This window comes from Diceros bicornis, chromosome 16 (genome assembly GCF_020826845.1).
Source record: "Diceros bicornis minor isolate mBicDic1 chromosome 16, mDicBic1.mat.cur, whole genome shotgun sequence".
In the NCBI taxonomy this organism is placed as follows: domain Eukaryota; kingdom Metazoa; phylum Chordata; class Mammalia; order Perissodactyla; family Rhinocerotidae; genus Diceros; species Diceros bicornis.
Window position 1 is genome coordinate 65,268,139 of NC_080755.1, and position 17,272 is coordinate 65,285,410.

Below are 17,272 nucleotides of genomic sequence, written 5' to 3' on the forward strand. Positions count from 1 at the left end.
ACCACTGATCTACTTTCTGTCTCTATGGATTTGCCTGTTCTCAATATTTCATATAAATGGGATCATACAACATATGATCTGTGTCACTGGCTTCTTCCACTTAGCATTTGTTCACGGTTCATCCACATTGTAGCATGTATCAGTACTCCATTCATTTTTCTAGCTGAGTAATATTCCACTGTGTGGATGGACCACATTTGATTTATCCATTCATCAGTTGTTAGACATTTGAGTTGTTTCCATTTTTTGGCTATTAGGAATAATCCAGCTGTGAACATTTGTCTGTAAGTTTTTGTGCAAATGTATGTTTTCATTTCTCTATTTAGGAGTGGGATTGCTTGGTCATATGATAACTGTTTAAACCTTTGAGTTTACCAAACTGTTTTCCAAAGTGGCTGCACCATTTTACTTGTCCACCAGCAATGTGCGAGCGTTCCAATTTCACATTCTTCTCAACACTTGTTGTCTGTCTTTTGTGTTATGACCATCCTTATGAGTGTGAAGTGGTATCTAATCGTGGGTTTGATTTGCATTTCTCCAGTGGCTAATAATGTGGAGCATCTTTTCATGTGCTTATTGAGAAATGTCTATTCTAATCCTATGCCATTTTTAAATTAGATTATTTGTATTCTTATTATTGAGTTGTAAAAGAGTTTTTTTAATATGTTCTTTATCAGATACAGGATTTGCAGTTAAATATATTTTACATATATTACTTATGTTTAATACATTGAATATATTTATTTACTATATTAATATTTCTGTTTAATATCAACATATATTCTGTATAAGGCTTTATTTGAAAATAAAGGTGTACAGCTTAAAAACATATAAACAAAACAAGCAAAGGTTTTATGGAGTAGTCCTTAAGTTGGTGGTTGGGGAGTGGTTTTAACTGGTGCTGGGCAGATGGGCTGAGAGCAGGTTATGTGGTGCTTTGAAGGTCCTACGAAGGAGACAGCATTACCTCTAGCAGAGGGAAGCCAGTACGACCTTTACAAGGAGCAGCGGCTGGTCAGCTTTGTGGTTTGGAAAGTCAAGGTAGCCACTCTGTGAAGAAAAGATGGGGACCTTTCCAGGCTTGCTTTTATGTCATTAGTCCGGAGGACAGAGGTCTTCTGATCAGACTTTATTTGAAAATAAAGCTGTATAGAGATGTTGTAGGCTATTCCTTAGGGCCTAATCTAAGTCATTTACTGTGGGAATGATGAAAAAAGATGGATTTAAAGAAACATTTCCGGGGTAGAATCCACAAACATGTTGCCATTTTAAATGTAAAAGGCTGCAGGCGGAGAGAACTTGACATTTGTTTAGAGAAACGTTCCTGGAGGCTTTAATTTCACTAGCGAGTGTAGTCAGACACACTAGGTCAGTTTCCATCTTAAAATAATTTAGCTCCTAAAAATAGGAGACCACAGCAAATAAGTGGTCTTTAATTTTTGGCCTATTGAACATATCTTTGTTTGCTGATGGCTACTTACGATTTTAAGGTAATGAAATTCGGTTTTCTACCTTGTTTCTCTGTCATAGGAGTAAAGGCGTTCAGCTGCAGCGTCTGCAATGCTTCGTTCACGACCAACGGCAGCCTCACCAGGCACATGGCCACACACATGAGCATGAAGCCTTACAAATGTCCGTTTTGTGAGCAGGGCTTCCGAACCACAGTTCACTGTAAAAAGCACATGAAGAGGCACCAGACTGCCCCCTCTGCTGTGTCGGCAACTGGAGAGGCAGAAGGAGGAGGTATTCTTCGTTTGTTGATTCCAGGTTTATTAACCAGGTGCTAACTTTGTGATAAGTTAACGTACAAATCACCTTTAAAGTTAATTTTATTTTCTAATTATGAAAGCAATATGTGCTCTTTGAAAAAAATTCAGAGGGACACGAGGAAAACTTATAATCTCAGCAATCACCACACAGCAGAAAATCAGCACCTACTGTAACAATGCAGGCTTCCTTCCTTGCGTGTACGTATGTATGGGTAGAGATCTTAATTTCTTAACAAGTAGGAAGTCATGCTATATATCGTGTTGCAGTCCACTTAATTTTCCCTCCACCAATGTTTATTGTAGACATAATATCTACATCAACTCAAATGACTACATGGAATTCCATTATACTTTATTACATAATTTCCTATTGATGGACGTGTAGCTATTATCCAGTCTTTCACTGCAGTAGGAATAGCTAGCGTTTATGTAGTAATTTAACCCTTGACAAACTGTGCTTACCACCTACATTATCTTATTTAATTGACATGAAACACTGTATAGCTAACTAAACATTAGATAAGCTGATTTTCCCAAGTCTTATACCAAGTAAATATAGTAATCCCAAGAGTATTATCTTGTGCTTATACTTTTTGTACTTATCAGATGATTTCTTTGTAGCAAATTCCACAAGTGAAATTAGTGTTAAGAATGTGCACATTGTATATTTTGACACATGGTGCCAGGACACAGCATTTTAATTTTTTTCACTGACGTTATTCAGTACACAGCGTGGGTTATGCTAGTTTGAATGTGTGTGTTGTGGGGCCTGGACTGCTGCCTGTGCCGTGACCAGCACTGCACACCGTTGGTGCTCAGGATCTCTGGAGTAAGTGTGACAAGACGGGTGTGATCGTGAGGTTGATGTCTTCACAGTGGTCAGATGTGACAACGATTCATTGGCTTCTCTCCCTAATTGCTGTTCCCCCATCTGCTTTGTGTTCACCTTACCTCAAGGTCACAATTGTCCCCAATGTGCTGTGCTGAAATGATAGCAGTGTAGCTTTCTCTTATATTTTGGGGAATTAGTGTTTAAAGTGTGCCTAACCTACCTTAAGATAACGAAAACTCTGACTTCTCCGCTGCAGGGCAGCTGTTCCTCTCATTTCTTCAGTAGATCATTCAGATTATTGACGTTTCTGGCCTGTTATACCTAGTGAAATAGCTCACATTTTTCAATCTCATAGTAACTAGTAAAGCCTTTATTTCCATTTTTTTATTGTCATGATTTAGTAAAGTATAAAAAGAAAATAACTCTTTTCCTTACAATGAATTAAAAAATATAGGGCATCCAAGTACTATTTCTAGAACTCGATAGTTTGGAAAGTGTTAACTAATCAGCTAATACAAATAATCTCAGTCTAATTACATATTCCTTCCCATCAATTAGTAGAGCATCTAATACCATTAAATCAGTGCTGTTAGGATTGATTTGGGGGCTTCTATTGCAGCTTTGCCGCACTGCTATGTATATATTTAGATACACCTTTATAAATTTTTGTTTTCCTATTTCGGGTCATCAAAGGAAAAGAACTCCTTTGTCCATAAATGAAAAGTCACTTGTTAAATTGTTTCCTTTTACCCAAATCTAGAGTCTTGTAATAGAGATTTAATTCCTTCACATTTATTGTGACAGTAAACCTGTTTGGCCTAACACTGCCACCTTATTTTACATCTTCTACTTATTGTGCCACATTTTACTGCTTTTTCTTCTTTCAATGACTTTTGCTGTATTGATTGTGTTCTTGACTGCTTTAAAATTAACATAAGTAACTCCATGTTTCTTTATCATCTTTGGTGGGACCACGATCTATAACATGCTGCCCTCAAATCTTTCCAGATTTTACTGACGTAATGTGGAATTTTAGATCATTGTATGTTCTTGTTCTGGAAGTCCTACTAAATGGCCGTATCCTCCGTGGTTCACCTTCTCTCACCTCCCTCCCAGCCCTCGCTTTCCTCCTTTCCCTCTCTCTCACACCTCACTCATCTTTTTCCCCCTTTATTCTAAGAGAATCATCTGATTTTTTAATTCCCTATTTTAGTTTTAGGCACTGTTCATTTTGCTATTTTATGTTTCTGTTGAGGTTTTTTTTAAATTTTTTTAGTCATTTGTGCAATAATGACCTACTCCCAGCCAAATGTTTTTTCTTTTTTTTTTTTCAATTTTATTTATTTTTCCCCCCAAAGCCCCAGTAGATAGTTGTATGTCATAGCTGCACATCCTTCTAGTTGCTGTATGTGGGACGCGGCCTCAGCATGGCCGGAGAAGCAGTGCGTCGGTGCGCACCCGGGATCCGAACCCAGGCTGCCAGCAGCAGAGTGCGCGCACTTAACCCCTAAGCCACGCAGCCGGCCCCAAATGTTTTTTCTTTCTCTGTGACATTTAAATAGCAGCTTATTCTTGTTTTTATTCAATGTAAATATATCTTTATATTTCAGTGAGAGAATATCTAAACATATATATTTAAAAAAATTTTTGTCTTTCATTTAGTCTTTTTAATTGGGGGCTATTTGCTAATTTGTCGATTTGGTTTCCTCTTTTGGGCTGTTGATTTTCTTTATCTGATGATAATTCATTTTTTGCCCATATTAATAAACGAATATCTATATTTATGAATATTGGTGGCTTGTGTGGACACTGACAGTTTCAAAGACCACTGCTGGGTTGACAGCAAAGGGTGGAAGGCAGTCTTTAATCATAGCATTTCTGGTGTCAGTATTTGCTTCCCTACAGCACACTCTTCGCTGTGCTGTTTTCTTTCTGGGGATCCTGCTTCCTTTCTCAATAGAATTGTGGTGGGGAAAAAACTCTTTACCATCTCAAATATAGCTTCAGCGAGTTATTAATCTTAACCTTACACACTTGTTTAGTTTTAATTTACTTGTTCTGTTAAAACTTAATTTTTTATTAGGATTTGATCCTTTTTCCTATATTTTGTTTAGATATGTGTATGGAGGAAGAGGAAGACAATTCTGAAAGAAATACGTCTAGAAAGGCTCGTCCCGAGGTCATCACTTTCACAGAGGAGGAGACAGCACAATTAGCCAAAATTCGGCCTCAGGAAAGCGCCACTGTCTCCGAGCAGGTCCTCGTGCAGTCGGCCGCAGAGAAGGACCGCATCAGCGAGATGAAAGACAGGCAGGCGGAGCTCGAGGCCGAGCCCAAGTACGCCAACTGCTGTTCTTACTGCCCCAAGAGCTTTAAAAAGCCCAGTGATTTAGTAAGGTAAGATCCGGGGCCAACACTGTTCTGAGGATTGGGAAATGTGCTCTGTGTGTTCCTTGGATCACTTTTCCTGGAGAAGGCCAGGTCAGTTTCTGAACCTGGTGCCACTGGCCACATATGGCCACATGTAGCTGATTACTTTCTTGAGTTGTGCTTTTAAACCGGTATAAATTTTGAGGCTTCCTTTTAAGCTCATTCAGAATGTTAAGTAGAAATTTGTTTTTTCTCTGTAGATTGCTTCTGCTTATTTCTGTATAATTGTGGTAGTAGTGAAAAAAATTGAAGATTAATTATTCATTGAGAAAGACATGGTGCCAGGCTTTATAGGGATGCAGAACAGCAGTGGGACTGCTGGTCTGCGTGAGGAACGAGGGCACAAGCATGTACCAAGTTAGAGAGTAAGGGGAGAGGTCTCGAGGCAGCGTGGGATGAGGGCAGGTCAGGCGAATAGCAGTGATTGACATGAGATCCAGTCGACAGAATGGTGAAGATAGAAACCAAGACACATGGCAAATGATAGAACGGCTCTAGGAACGTTCAGACTGGGGAAAAGAAGACCGAAGTATAACATTCTCTTAATATAGCTGAAGGGTTGCTATATACAATAAGGGGACACTTATTCTTTGCTTTAGGAGATGGAACTAATGAGTGACAGGTATAGGGCAACTTAAAAGGAAGAACTGTTAGGATGTTCAGATGGGTAATAATAGAGCAGGCTGCTTCCGGAAACCAAGCAGTTCCTCTTTACTCCACGTAACACTCCACGTGAGGTAGAAGGCAATGGAGAAGAGAGTGGCTGGTTGTTGAGTAGCTGTAAGTTGGAAGTGCTCATCTAGTGACCATGGAAGGTGACTGCAGGCCTTCTATTTCTACCCCAGTGGGAAGGGGAAGGGCGTCAGTGAGAGAGTGGTGGTGAGGTGGATGAGGGCGGATTAGAGAAAGCCCAGATGGAGCTGGATTGCTTGGGCCTGAATGTGTCCCCAGCACTCTCGGCAGGCCAGGTGGAGGAGTCTCAGAGGTCAGCGGTGTGATGTGACGTGGGGAGTAAGACAGTAGAGGGTTAAACTGAGGAGAGGTTCAGGGAGTTCTGAGGAAAGAGCTCGGATGCTTTGTAAGTGGGGTCCAGGCTGCAAGTGGCCATATGTGGCCAAGAGGAACTGATGAGCTGGCCGATTGGGAGAGTCAGGGTCAGTGGTGGGAGGCAGACGTGGGAATCATAGATGAGAACGCGTGCCGGGCAAGGGTGCCGGTGTGGAGGTGTTGAGACAGCCCCATGGGGATCCACACGCCAGTTTAGATGCCTACAAGGCTGTGGTCCTGTGGGTGCTGCTGAGGAGCAGCCGATAAGGACAGGAGATGGAGAAGGCTTAATGTCGTCAGTGTGTACTAATGACGTCGGCATCACGAAATGAAAAAGAGAGGCAGCAGCTATACCTAAAATGAAGGAGTGTGGTGCAGCCTAACAGCTGATTTATCTTCTTGTTCTGGCCTTCATTTAAAAATCGTTCAGGGCCCAGCCTCTGCTGTTATAAACTGGGCAAAAATCATGGTGAAGCAAAACAAAACAAAAACAGCACAGGAGGCTGTCAAGTGACAAATAGTCTTGCTCCCCAGAGATCACCACTATTGGCAGTTCCTTATGGACATTTTTCAGAAATCTCCACATACATATCTACATTAAATTCTGAAATTTTGTTTTTTGTTTAGTTTTTACATATCATTGAGTCTTAAACATCTTTCTTTGTCAGCACCGGCAAACCTATTTCATTCTTTTAAATGGCGACACGGTGTCCTGCTGCATGGGCGTACCAGAATTCATTTCACCAGACTCCTCTATGAACATTCAGTTTTCAGTGTTTGGTTACTAGACTACACCACAGTGGTGTGCTCCTGTGTGCATCTGGGTGAGTGTCAGGGGTCAGTGCTGACAGACACCACCCACTGGCCTCCAGACTGGCAGTGCCATTGACGTCTGTCAGCCTCTGCAGCCTGTTCCCAGACCACCCAGCCAACAGCAGGCCCTCATCAGACAGATGGGGAAGATGATGTCTGGTCATTTTAGTTTGATCTTTTTAAATTCTAAGTATGAGTGAATTCCTTTTCATATGGCATTTGGCTGTGTGCATTTCTTCTCTAAGCTGCCCATGCACTGCCCGTTTTTCTACTGTGATATTTCTTGCCTTATTGCTGATTTGTAAGAGCCCTTTGGTTTTTAAGAAAGTTAGCCCTGTTTTCATTGGTCTTGCAGATTTTTTGTTGTCTTTTGGATTTATTTATGGTGTTTTCTTTGTATAGAGTGAGTCTTAAAGTTTTATTTGGTCAAATTTATTCAGTACATAGTAACACATCATTTTTATTTATATGGATAGTTATAAATTTAAAATCATGAACGTTTTTATAAATGTATCTAAAATTAAAAAGAAAAACACTTAATTGCAAATGCTTTCTGTTTAGGCATGTTCGAATCCATACTGGAGAAAAGCCATATAAATGTGATGAATGTGGGAAGAGTTTTACTGTTAAATCTACTTTAGATTGCCATGTGAAGACTCACACAGGTGAGAACAAAAACCTGCATTATTGGTAGATGCCTTACCATAGCCTTTTATTTTTGTTTGCTCCTATATATTTTGTACACATAAATACTTTCAAAATTATAGAAAGCTTAAAAATCAGGAACCATGAAGAAATGGATATAAAAGACTTTTGGTCCCTGACATGGGGAAAATGGTCTCTGTAACACTAAGGAGAAGGAGCTAGATCTCAAATGTCAAGTTATGTCACCTTGTATTCTTACTGAGACTTAAATACCTTTGGTAAAAAGATTACCTCTCAGTCTTATTCATGCCAGAGAGATTCAGTTTGCTGAGGTTTTGTAAGAACTGGGGGCTTAGCAAATCTGATTACAGTTATCAGGTAGTAAATTCCTTTTATGTGGGGGGAAACCTTAGATAGGAAAAAAATTAATATACAATTTCCATGGCCATTTTCTTTTCTTCATCTAATTTGAGGAACTGAAGGTTAATTGTCCTAATTAAAATATATTAAGCCTTTGCTTCCTGATTCTGTACTGTGTATCCCAGTGGTCAAGAGGGCAGGCTCTGCCCCACTGCGTGGTTTGAACTCTGTGCTCCTCCTGTAAGCCACTTCTCTGAGCCTCTGTGTCCTCATGTGGAAAATGGGCTTAGGAAAGTGGCACACAGTAACTCTCAGGGAATGTTAGAGTTGTTGTCGTGATTCATAGGATTATGATTATCAGACTAATTTATATTCTTAATTTTTGATTATAAGTGGAATTAACCAAAAGAGTATAAATGGAATTTCACACATTTATGATTCTTTTCTCATGGTTAATATTTGGAATTAAATAAACAGATAATGAACTCATTCAATATGCCTTTTCTCTGGACAGTGTTTCCGTTGTTTCACTAGGTTCTGTGTGTTTGTCCCTCTTGTGTAGCGCTGTGAACTCTGAGGATCAGGAGGGACCAACTCACCTGTCTTTGTGTCCTCAGGTCTAGTGCGCCAGCTCGCACATGGCAGGTGCTGGCCATGTCCATGACGCGTGCACACTGGGATTCAGGGTCAGCTCCCATGCTTAAGGGGTAGAAAGAAAAGTCTCTGTGAAAGATATCTGTCAGGGCCTTTTTCTCCATTCTGACATCATCAGGTGATTTCTGAGGCCCCCGAGCAGTGTTAGGATAACAGGCCTCACGGGTCCTAGGGTGAGTCCCGGGTGCCCATCTCTGGTACGAATCAGTATTGGTTTCTGAGAGCAGGAGAGGGAAACAGAAAACCAGGACAACGTTTTTCTCCTCTCAGGGACTCTCCAGAGCAGGGTCGATGCTCATGATAGGGCACTCAGGTCTGCCTTCGTGGCCAGTGTTACACCCTGTGTGCATTAGAAGAGCTAGTGTCCAGGAGCAGGGCACATGGTGCTGGATCCATGGTGCTGTGAGCCCAGAGCTCATTCTCCAAGGTGGTTTCTATCTGTGCTGGCGTCTCGGGTGCCCCCTTTGCAGAAAAGAAAATGAAGTAATGAGACATATTTATTAACATGGCCTTTGTAAAATCAGAGAGAGGTGACAGTGATGCCTGGCTTAGCGGTTAAGGCATCCTCCCCTTAGCTTCTGTCCGGGTTCATGATGCAGTGGGTTAGAGACACCGTAGCAGCAAAGTGTTGGGAAAATACTAAATTCAAGTTGTAAACAATGTACTTAGTTAACTTTTAAGTTTCTATAGCAGCTCTGTTTCACATCCATAACATCCTGTGGGAGAAAAGGATTCTCTTTGAAGCCCTGGAGTGCGTGGATTCAGCACGTTCGCATCCATGCCGACTGGTTGACTGGGTGCCTGTGAATGTAACGCGGTCATCGACTCCTCTTGATTCTTGGCTGGCCTTTCTGCAGGTCAGAAACTCTTCAGTTGTCACGTCTGCAGCAACGCTTTTTCTACAAAGGGAAGTCTGAAAGTCCACATGCGTTTGCACACAGGAGCAAAGCCTTTCAAATGTCCCCATTGTGAGTTACGTTTCCGTACATCTGGGCGAAGGAAGACTCACATGCAGTTTCATTATAAACCAGACCCAAAGAAAGCCAGAAAACCTGTGACCCGAAGTTCATCAGAAGGACTCCAGCCCATCAACCTCCTCAATCCGTCCTCTGATCCTAATGTGTTTATCATGAACAACTCTGTTCTAACAGGACAGTTTGATCAGAATTTACTTCAGCAAGGACTAGTGGGTCAGGCGGTCCTTCCAGCCTCTATGTCAGGTAAATATCGAGTCTGGTGAATGGAGGATGGCACAGTAAGCAAACTAACAGATGTCACTTTTGCCTGTGCCAGTAGTGAAGAAACGTTACTGTCAGCAACAGAACCCTGCCCCTCCTTGAATTTCCTGGATATGGCAGTCAGAAAAATGGAAATTTCATCTTTAGCCAGTTACCCTCCCATTTGCCATTCTTTCTTCCATCACATCTCCTTTTTAATACTTTAGCACTGTGTTTAGCTTTTGTTTTTACTGGGTTTAAACTTGTTTCTTTCTCAGTTAGCATTCTCACAAATTTAATAATGAGATGTGTAATTTATAACTACTCATTAACATTGTTTTTAATATATTAGAATTACATAGTTGCTATTGGGTTACATAGTGCTTGAGAAGTATTGAATTTTAGCCAGTTGAATTTTTTGTGTACTTACAAATAAATATAACAAATGTTAATAGCTATTAGCATCTTACGTGGCTTTCTTTCTGTTTCTGTGTCCCATGGTGAGATTAAAGCCTAACAAAACACAATTATTAGTTGTTTTTTTAAATCTTGGTCTAATCAGCGTAATCTCTTTGAGCCTAGTTTCCTGTTATGCTTGAAATGGATAATATGATTATCTATTTCACAGAGTTTGTTTTGTGATGATTAAATTAGACAGTGTGTGTGTATGGTGTGAAGTAAATATTAGTACTCATTAATTAGATCATATTGATTAAAACTTGTTTAAAAATCTCTATGTAAAAACTCATTTAAATGAGTTTTTTTTAATTTAAGAAGCTTGTCTGATGTCCATTCATTCCCATTCTCTTTCTCTGCAGCTGGTGGTGACTGGACAGTGTCTTTGACGGACGGGAGCTTGGCCACCCTAGAAGGAATACAGTTACAGCTGGCTGCTAACCTGGTTGGGCCAAATGTTCAAATTTCTGGAATTGATGCCTCCAGCATTAATAATATCACATTACAGGTATGACACCTGCCATGGTTTTCTGTGCTTAAACATGGTCTAAATCACACGTAAGCATGAAATTTTCATTACAAGTATCTGTGTTGCTTTTCAGATTGATCCAAGCATTTTGCAGCAAACATTACAGCAGAGCAACTTGCTTGCTCAGCAGCTGACAGGGGAGCCTGGCCTCGCCCCACAAAGTAGCTCTCTTCAGACACCGGACAGTACAGTCCCAGCCAGTGTGGTCATCCAGCCCATCTCAGGCCTGTCCTTACAGCCCACGGTGACATCTGCCAATCTGACCATAGGCCCGCTGTCCGAGCAGGATTCCGTGTTGACCACTAACAGCAGTGGTAGGAGCCATTCACTTTTGTCCATTTTCACAGCTGGCGTTTCAGCTTCTTGCTTCCAGTCACATATTTGATTTTAGGACACTGTGCTGCCATTCCCTTCTCCTTATAAAGCTCACCAAATAAATCAAATGTCCTAAGAGTGAAGTAACATTTTCTTGTGATAAATGATGTTTATTTAATATAGGCACATAGATCACTACATTCATATAATTACTTTTGTCCTGTTGGCTTCCTATTTCATCCTAAGATTTTCTTGTCTTTTCAGAGGAAGGAGTTAAAGATGACTGATATTTTATTTCGAATCTTTCTCTTTTTGAAGTAACAGTTTCACTAAAATATTTTTAATATAAAAAAGGAGAAAATTATTATTTTTTAAGCCCAGCTCTGTTTTGTTTTGTAATGATGACCAGGGACTCCAGACCTCTCTCAGGTGATGACATCTCAAGGCCTGGTGTCCACCTCCAGTGGCCCCCACGAGATCACCCTGACCATTAACAACTCAAGTCTGAGCCAGGTCTTGGCGCAGGCTGCTGGACCCACTGCCGCGTCATCCTCGGGGTCTCCACAGGAAATCACCCTGACTATCTCTGGTTAGTCATTTAAAATTTTAAACATCCTTTCACCTGTAGTTTAAGTGTATCTTATTTGTATTTTTTTCCTGCAACACTGAGCTTTGCATAAAGCCAGTGCTCAATAAGTGTTTGTAATTTATGTGAGAAATTCACGTTTAGTGAAAATAATGTTACAATTCAAATATAACACCAGAAATTGAAAATGATAGTTCCCCATGTCACTTCCAGTTTGAGTCAGTTATTTTTGTCACATATTTTTTTTTAGCAAAGAGCAGAAAACCATAGCTTCATAATTCTTCCTCATGCTCCATTAAACTAAAGGAATGCAATTGGTATAAACTGTGTACACTAGGACATTATAGATACCTGCTCTCCTGATCTTTTCAGAATTCTACTCAGATTTTGTAGAGAAATGTTAAATATGGTAGAACATTGAAAAGTAGATAAAAGGGTAGAAAACACCGTTTGGCAGTGTACAGCACTTGAAATTGGCAAACTAATCCTGCGTGTCATTCACCAAGCTAACGCATTCCCTGTTTCAGGGCTATAATATTCACAATCAGGTTCTTCTTATATATCATAAATTCTCACAGCATGTTCTGATCTAAGTTAGCTTGGAACATATTTTAGAGGTGTGCTTTGCCAACATGGTTCTTAGCTATGAACTCTTCATGTTAACTGAGAGTCATTTTTACATTTAGAAACAATTTTTATGACACTTATTATGCACCAAGCATAACTTACAAATATTATTTGTAATATCTAGTAACTTACAAATATCTAGTAACTTACAAATATTATTAATTCATTTAGTATTAATTCATTTAAGCCTCATATCAACTTCATGAGGTTGTTGTTAAATATGAGAAAAACATTTTGCTGGAAGTCAAAATAACCTCCCTGGAGATACAGTGTGATGGTGGAAGCATCCGCATTTTCCCTTAAAACACTAGAAATAATGGTGGAAATGTGAGAACTTTGAGGAACTATCCTTAGGGGGAACTTTGCTTTTGAATGACTTGCAGTGATTTTTAGATGCTATTAGGCAGCAAAAATTAACTTGGAATTTTATATAATTCAATAACCTTCCTCCTTTCATTATATGTAACTAAATTTTAATGTTGGAAATATAGAAGAGTTATTTTAAGAAAGCTATTTTGTTGATCAAATTAACTTTTTTTGAGTACCTTCAATATATAAGACGTTGCTAATCCTGTACAAAAAACACATAATGCAGGATTCTTGCTTAGAGTTCAGAAAATGTGTTAGTTTGTGGATTTTGCTTCTGTTTCTCCTATGTTTTCCTGTCATTTAGTTATTTTATTGCTTATTAGTGTATTCGAAAGAGTAGATGAATATAACTGTAATTTAAAAAAAAATTTAGATTAAAAGGTTTATCTGAGGAGAAATCTTTAAATTAATTGATGAAATAAGGTTTGCCCAAACTTTGGGCTTTAGATTTCTTATTTTCTTCATTCTCATTATTCCTAAGTCAGCATTTCCTTCTCCCATTCCGAAAAGGCTGTAGAAAAACTTTTAATTTATGGTCACCTGTTGAAAGCCTCAAGATATTCCATAGAAATTTTCAGTTATTTTGTAGAATGTTTTTTTTTCCATTAATGCATAAAATTATAAATGCTTGTGAATGCTAGAATGCAAATATTATTTCAGTAAAGTTTTGCAAACTTTTAGCAATTCATAAGTCGTTTGAGAAAAGAATTAAACATGAGTAAAAGGCAAGGATAGTCCTCAGCCTCCCCAAGTTGTCTTATACATATACAGTGAAAGTCCTCTTACCTGATGTTTCCCATCCAGTTATTAATAAAAAGCTATGTCAAACAGAAAAAAAATGATACCTACATACCCTGAGCTTCATCCTCAGATCTTTTGGACATGGGTCCGCTCTGCTAAGAGTTGTGTGTTTTTTATTTTGCCCACATTCACACCCACAGTGCATAGCTTCATTTCCTATTTCTGTTTCTTTAGAGAGGCATGAGGAAGTCAATAATTATACAGCAGAGTGCAGCATCCTTTTGTCTTTTGATGCTTTTTTCCCTCCAATTTCATATAATTGTCTTGTTACACCTGACTTGACAGCAGAGTTTTTAAAAGCAACTTGTCTTTGTCAAGTCTGTCCAAAGCATTCAATTTGTTTTTCACTGAAACATCACCAATTTTTTTAATTCTCATATTCATCCATTTCCATACTATCTGATTACCTTGTATAATTATGGTAGTTAATGACACTGGCATAAGCAGGTGTAGACCCAAAATCCAGTGTCTCTTGGAAGGGATACATCACAGACATGTTTGAGCACATTGTAAGCGTCCAGAGTGCATGATGCGGTAAGCCTTCCTCCAGGAAAGCTGCGCTTCAGCGAACTACCTCAGTGGAGGCCAGTTAAGGCAGGTCTAGTCTCGTTTTGTGATGTCCCTTTGATCCACAGCTGGTGGTCCACCACACTTAGAAATAGTTTCAATTCAGTTAAAGTTTTATTCAGTGAAGTCTATAATTTTAAGTGCCCAAATACTGAGTTAAGTAGAGCTCTTAAGAAGCACTTAAAAATACTTCACAGCTTAAAAAAGTGTGAACAAATACTCTCATTTGCAGAAATGTGTTTCATGGTCTTATTTTCATTTTTTCTAAAAATATTATTTAAAAATAGCTGTCATTTTTAATAGGATGTTATCATATGTTTAACACTTTTGCCAGAATGTGAATTACCATGTTACTTTCAGATATCACAATATTAATTTCCCTTTAGGTCAAGACCTTATTCAGCACAATTCTAATGGAAGTAGTGAACTAAATGGAAGCATAAGATTGTCAGCACCTGCGATCAATAATCAGTCTACAGGTGCCACCCTAACAATAAGCAGTGATCAACTTCTCTCACAGAGTGCAACATTAAACTCTTCAGGTACGCAGCTCATGATTTAGCCACAAAAGACATGATAAGATATCGTAGGTAAAGGGCTGTGCCCCTGGTCATTGGAAGGAAGAAAGCCATCTTTAGCATGACAGATGCATCAACTGCATGTTCTACCCCGTGTAAGATAATTCCATGAGGATAAGTGGCTTATGTGTAATTCTGGGATACAGAATTGTTTCTCAAGTTATCAACCAATTAATAATACTACCTTTTAAGGAATAAAAGTAAATAATCTTATTCAAATATACAAGGCATTATGTATTTTTGCAGGTTAGCATTTTGATGACTCCATTACAAAGCTGTCCCCTTCTTCTTATGCTGGAAGTTTCTCTAGCTTTTATTACTTTGTGCCCTGCAGTGTGAATTTTCTGGCACCAGCTGACAGTAGGCTAACAAAATTAAAAGAAGGCATCTTTCTAAAGTTTTGAGGTATAGACTTGTATAAAAAATAAAAGTAAATAAGCTCAATTAAAATAAAACTAAGTGAACTCCAGTAAAATACAGCTTCATAGGTAACTGTTAACAGTTTAAGATGACATATCTAGCTAGTCTTTTTTGCCTTGTAGAGATTTCATTAATTTCTTAGCCCTCTTATATTCCAACTATGTATATCATTTTTTGAGGAAAAAAAATTAGTCTTTAGATATATTTGAACCCACAGCTAGACTTTTTTTCATGCTTGATTGAAATGCTTTCTTATCCAGTAATTCATTTATTCAATAAAAGATAGTAGTGTATACTGTGTGGTAGGAATTGTGCTAAATCTGGAAATGTACTACTGAGCAAGGCAGAACTGTCCCCTTGTTTTTGCAGCCTAGAAACTAATAGAGTGCAGACATTTATTGAAGAATCTGTAGATCAATGTAAAATTACAGTGGTAACGACATATAAAGGAGAGAGAACAAGGCTGAGAGAGCAGGTCACAGGGGATTTGACCCAGTGGGGGACGACGTCCCTGGAGATGGCTGGCTGAGCCGAGAGTGGAGCTCTGGGAGTGTGGGACATTTACCCCAAGTGAGCGGCTCGGTGCTGCTGGGCCTGAGCTGACTTACTGAACTGAAGAAGTCTGTGAGCTGAGCAAGGTGGCACGGGGTGAGATTTGGCTGGAAATCTAAGGAGGGCATGGCCAGTCAGGACCTTAGAGGAACTTTCTGTCCACCCCTCTCATTTGCCCCAGTGATTAAGAACTTTGTCTGAATCACATGTTGGCAGATCTAGGCAGACCTGGAATCCGAACTCTGACCAATGATCGTTTCCATTGGACCTCTGCTCTCGCATCTTACTGTGTCTACTTTGGTCTTACTCTGTTCCTCCTTATCAGTTTGCTTGATTAATTTTGGGGCTCTAAAAAACTATCATAGAACTTAATTCTTTAGTTATTAGTTGGAAATAAGAGAGGCTTCTTGTGTGTTTTGTTTTTCAATAACAGAATTTTGTTTTATATTCTAATTGGCTACAAGCTGCAACTTTCAGGTTATAATTTAGTCTATAATCAGTAAGACATCTAAAGCATATCTTGTGTTATTAAAGTTACGTAGCAAACTTTTTCTACTAACTTTCTGAAAGTCATAGTTTGTGTCTTTTCTTTTTTGAAGGACCAGGCAGTGTATTCTTGCTTATCATTTCTAGAATTCTGATCATAGGCTGTGAGTTTGTCATCCTTCCCACTCTGCGTGGTGTGTGTTGTGACATGAAGATGTGTTTCTTGTACGTGGGCCAGAGTGAGTGGTTGTCATGCTCTGGTGTGGGTCTCTGTTCTGGAATGTTGGGAATTCGAGCTCTCCCCAGCCGGCTTCACTGAGGAATAAACCAGCCACCAGTGGTGGAATCTTGTGTCTTCCTGGAAGCTCTGCTTGCCGTCTTTAGTGAGTCCTTGGCAAATCGATGGAAAGACAAGTAGTGTATTAAATGTTTTAATTTAAACGGAGTAGGTTTTTGTGCTACTTGGTGATTGTAGATGTTTGCTGGTGCAGCAGGTTATTTAATTAAAAATTGGGATGTTCTGATTAGAATGGAGAAAGTGGTGGAATGAGAACACATGAACTCTGAGGGCTCTATTTGGCCACCAGTATTTCTTTAAACCAGTGTGTCTGGTTAGTTAGACATCAAGTGTTCTATCTTATAAATCTGCCTTCACAGATACATGCAGGTGAAGGGTCTTTCAGCGCAGTGTAGCTTATGACAGAACTGAGAACATTTCTCTTTTTGATGCTGCCTTAGCTTAATGTGGTGCCTTATTTAAAAAAAATTGTTTTCAAGGGATTTGGTGATATTGTACAATAAAAGATGTAGTTAAAGATCATTTGTTTAATAATGTAATATTGGCTATTATAAATACAGGATTAATTTTATATGAGCAGGTCAGTTGTATTATATTCTCAAATACCTTTGGCATCTTTGAATAATCCTGGATACAGGAAGAGATTTTCCTATGTTGAACCAATCAATCTTTGATATTCAGCAGATATGTTTAGAGAGGTTTGCATATTCCATTAGTACTAGTCATAATTAAGTAGCTGATCCCATCTGTATAGTATTGGTCGAGAGATTACATCTTAATGGACAATATTTATCTTAGAGTCAGTCAGTCCCAGACCAAGCTTCAGGTAACACCAGTAAGAGTTGAAATTAAAATGACTTTGAGATTAAGCATGTCTCTTGTAGGATAAGTACTAAAATACAAACCCTCAGCAAATGTATG

General features: G+C 39.1%; 1 protein-coding gene across 6 annotated transcripts in view; it reads left to right on the forward strand.

The window, feature by feature from the left end:
• ZNF236 (zinc finger protein 236) overlaps positions 1 to 17,272 on the forward strand; it is a 118,673-nt gene that overhangs the window by 80,554 nt on the left and 20,847 nt on the right. For 4 of the 6 annotated variants that reach the window (XM_058557320.1, XM_058557321.1, XM_058557323.1 and 1 more), the window contains 8 exons: positions 1,531 to 1,743; positions 4,716 to 4,998; positions 7,453 to 7,556; positions 9,408 to 9,770; positions 10,586 to 10,731; positions 10,826 to 11,066; positions 11,477 to 11,656; positions 14,404 to 14,559. In XM_058557320.1, coding sequence (XP_058413303.1) covers positions 1,531 to 1,743; positions 4,716 to 4,998; positions 7,453 to 7,556; positions 9,408 to 9,770; positions 10,586 to 10,731; positions 10,826 to 11,066; positions 11,477 to 11,656; positions 14,404 to 14,559 — 1,686 coding nt within the window. The remainder of the gene's footprint in view (positions 1 to 1,530; positions 1,744 to 4,715; positions 4,999 to 7,452; positions 7,557 to 9,407; positions 9,771 to 10,585; positions 10,732 to 10,825; positions 11,067 to 11,476; positions 11,657 to 14,403; positions 14,560 to 17,272) is intronic. The other 2 variants (XM_058557324.1, XM_058557325.1) reach the window with 1 other exon arrangement.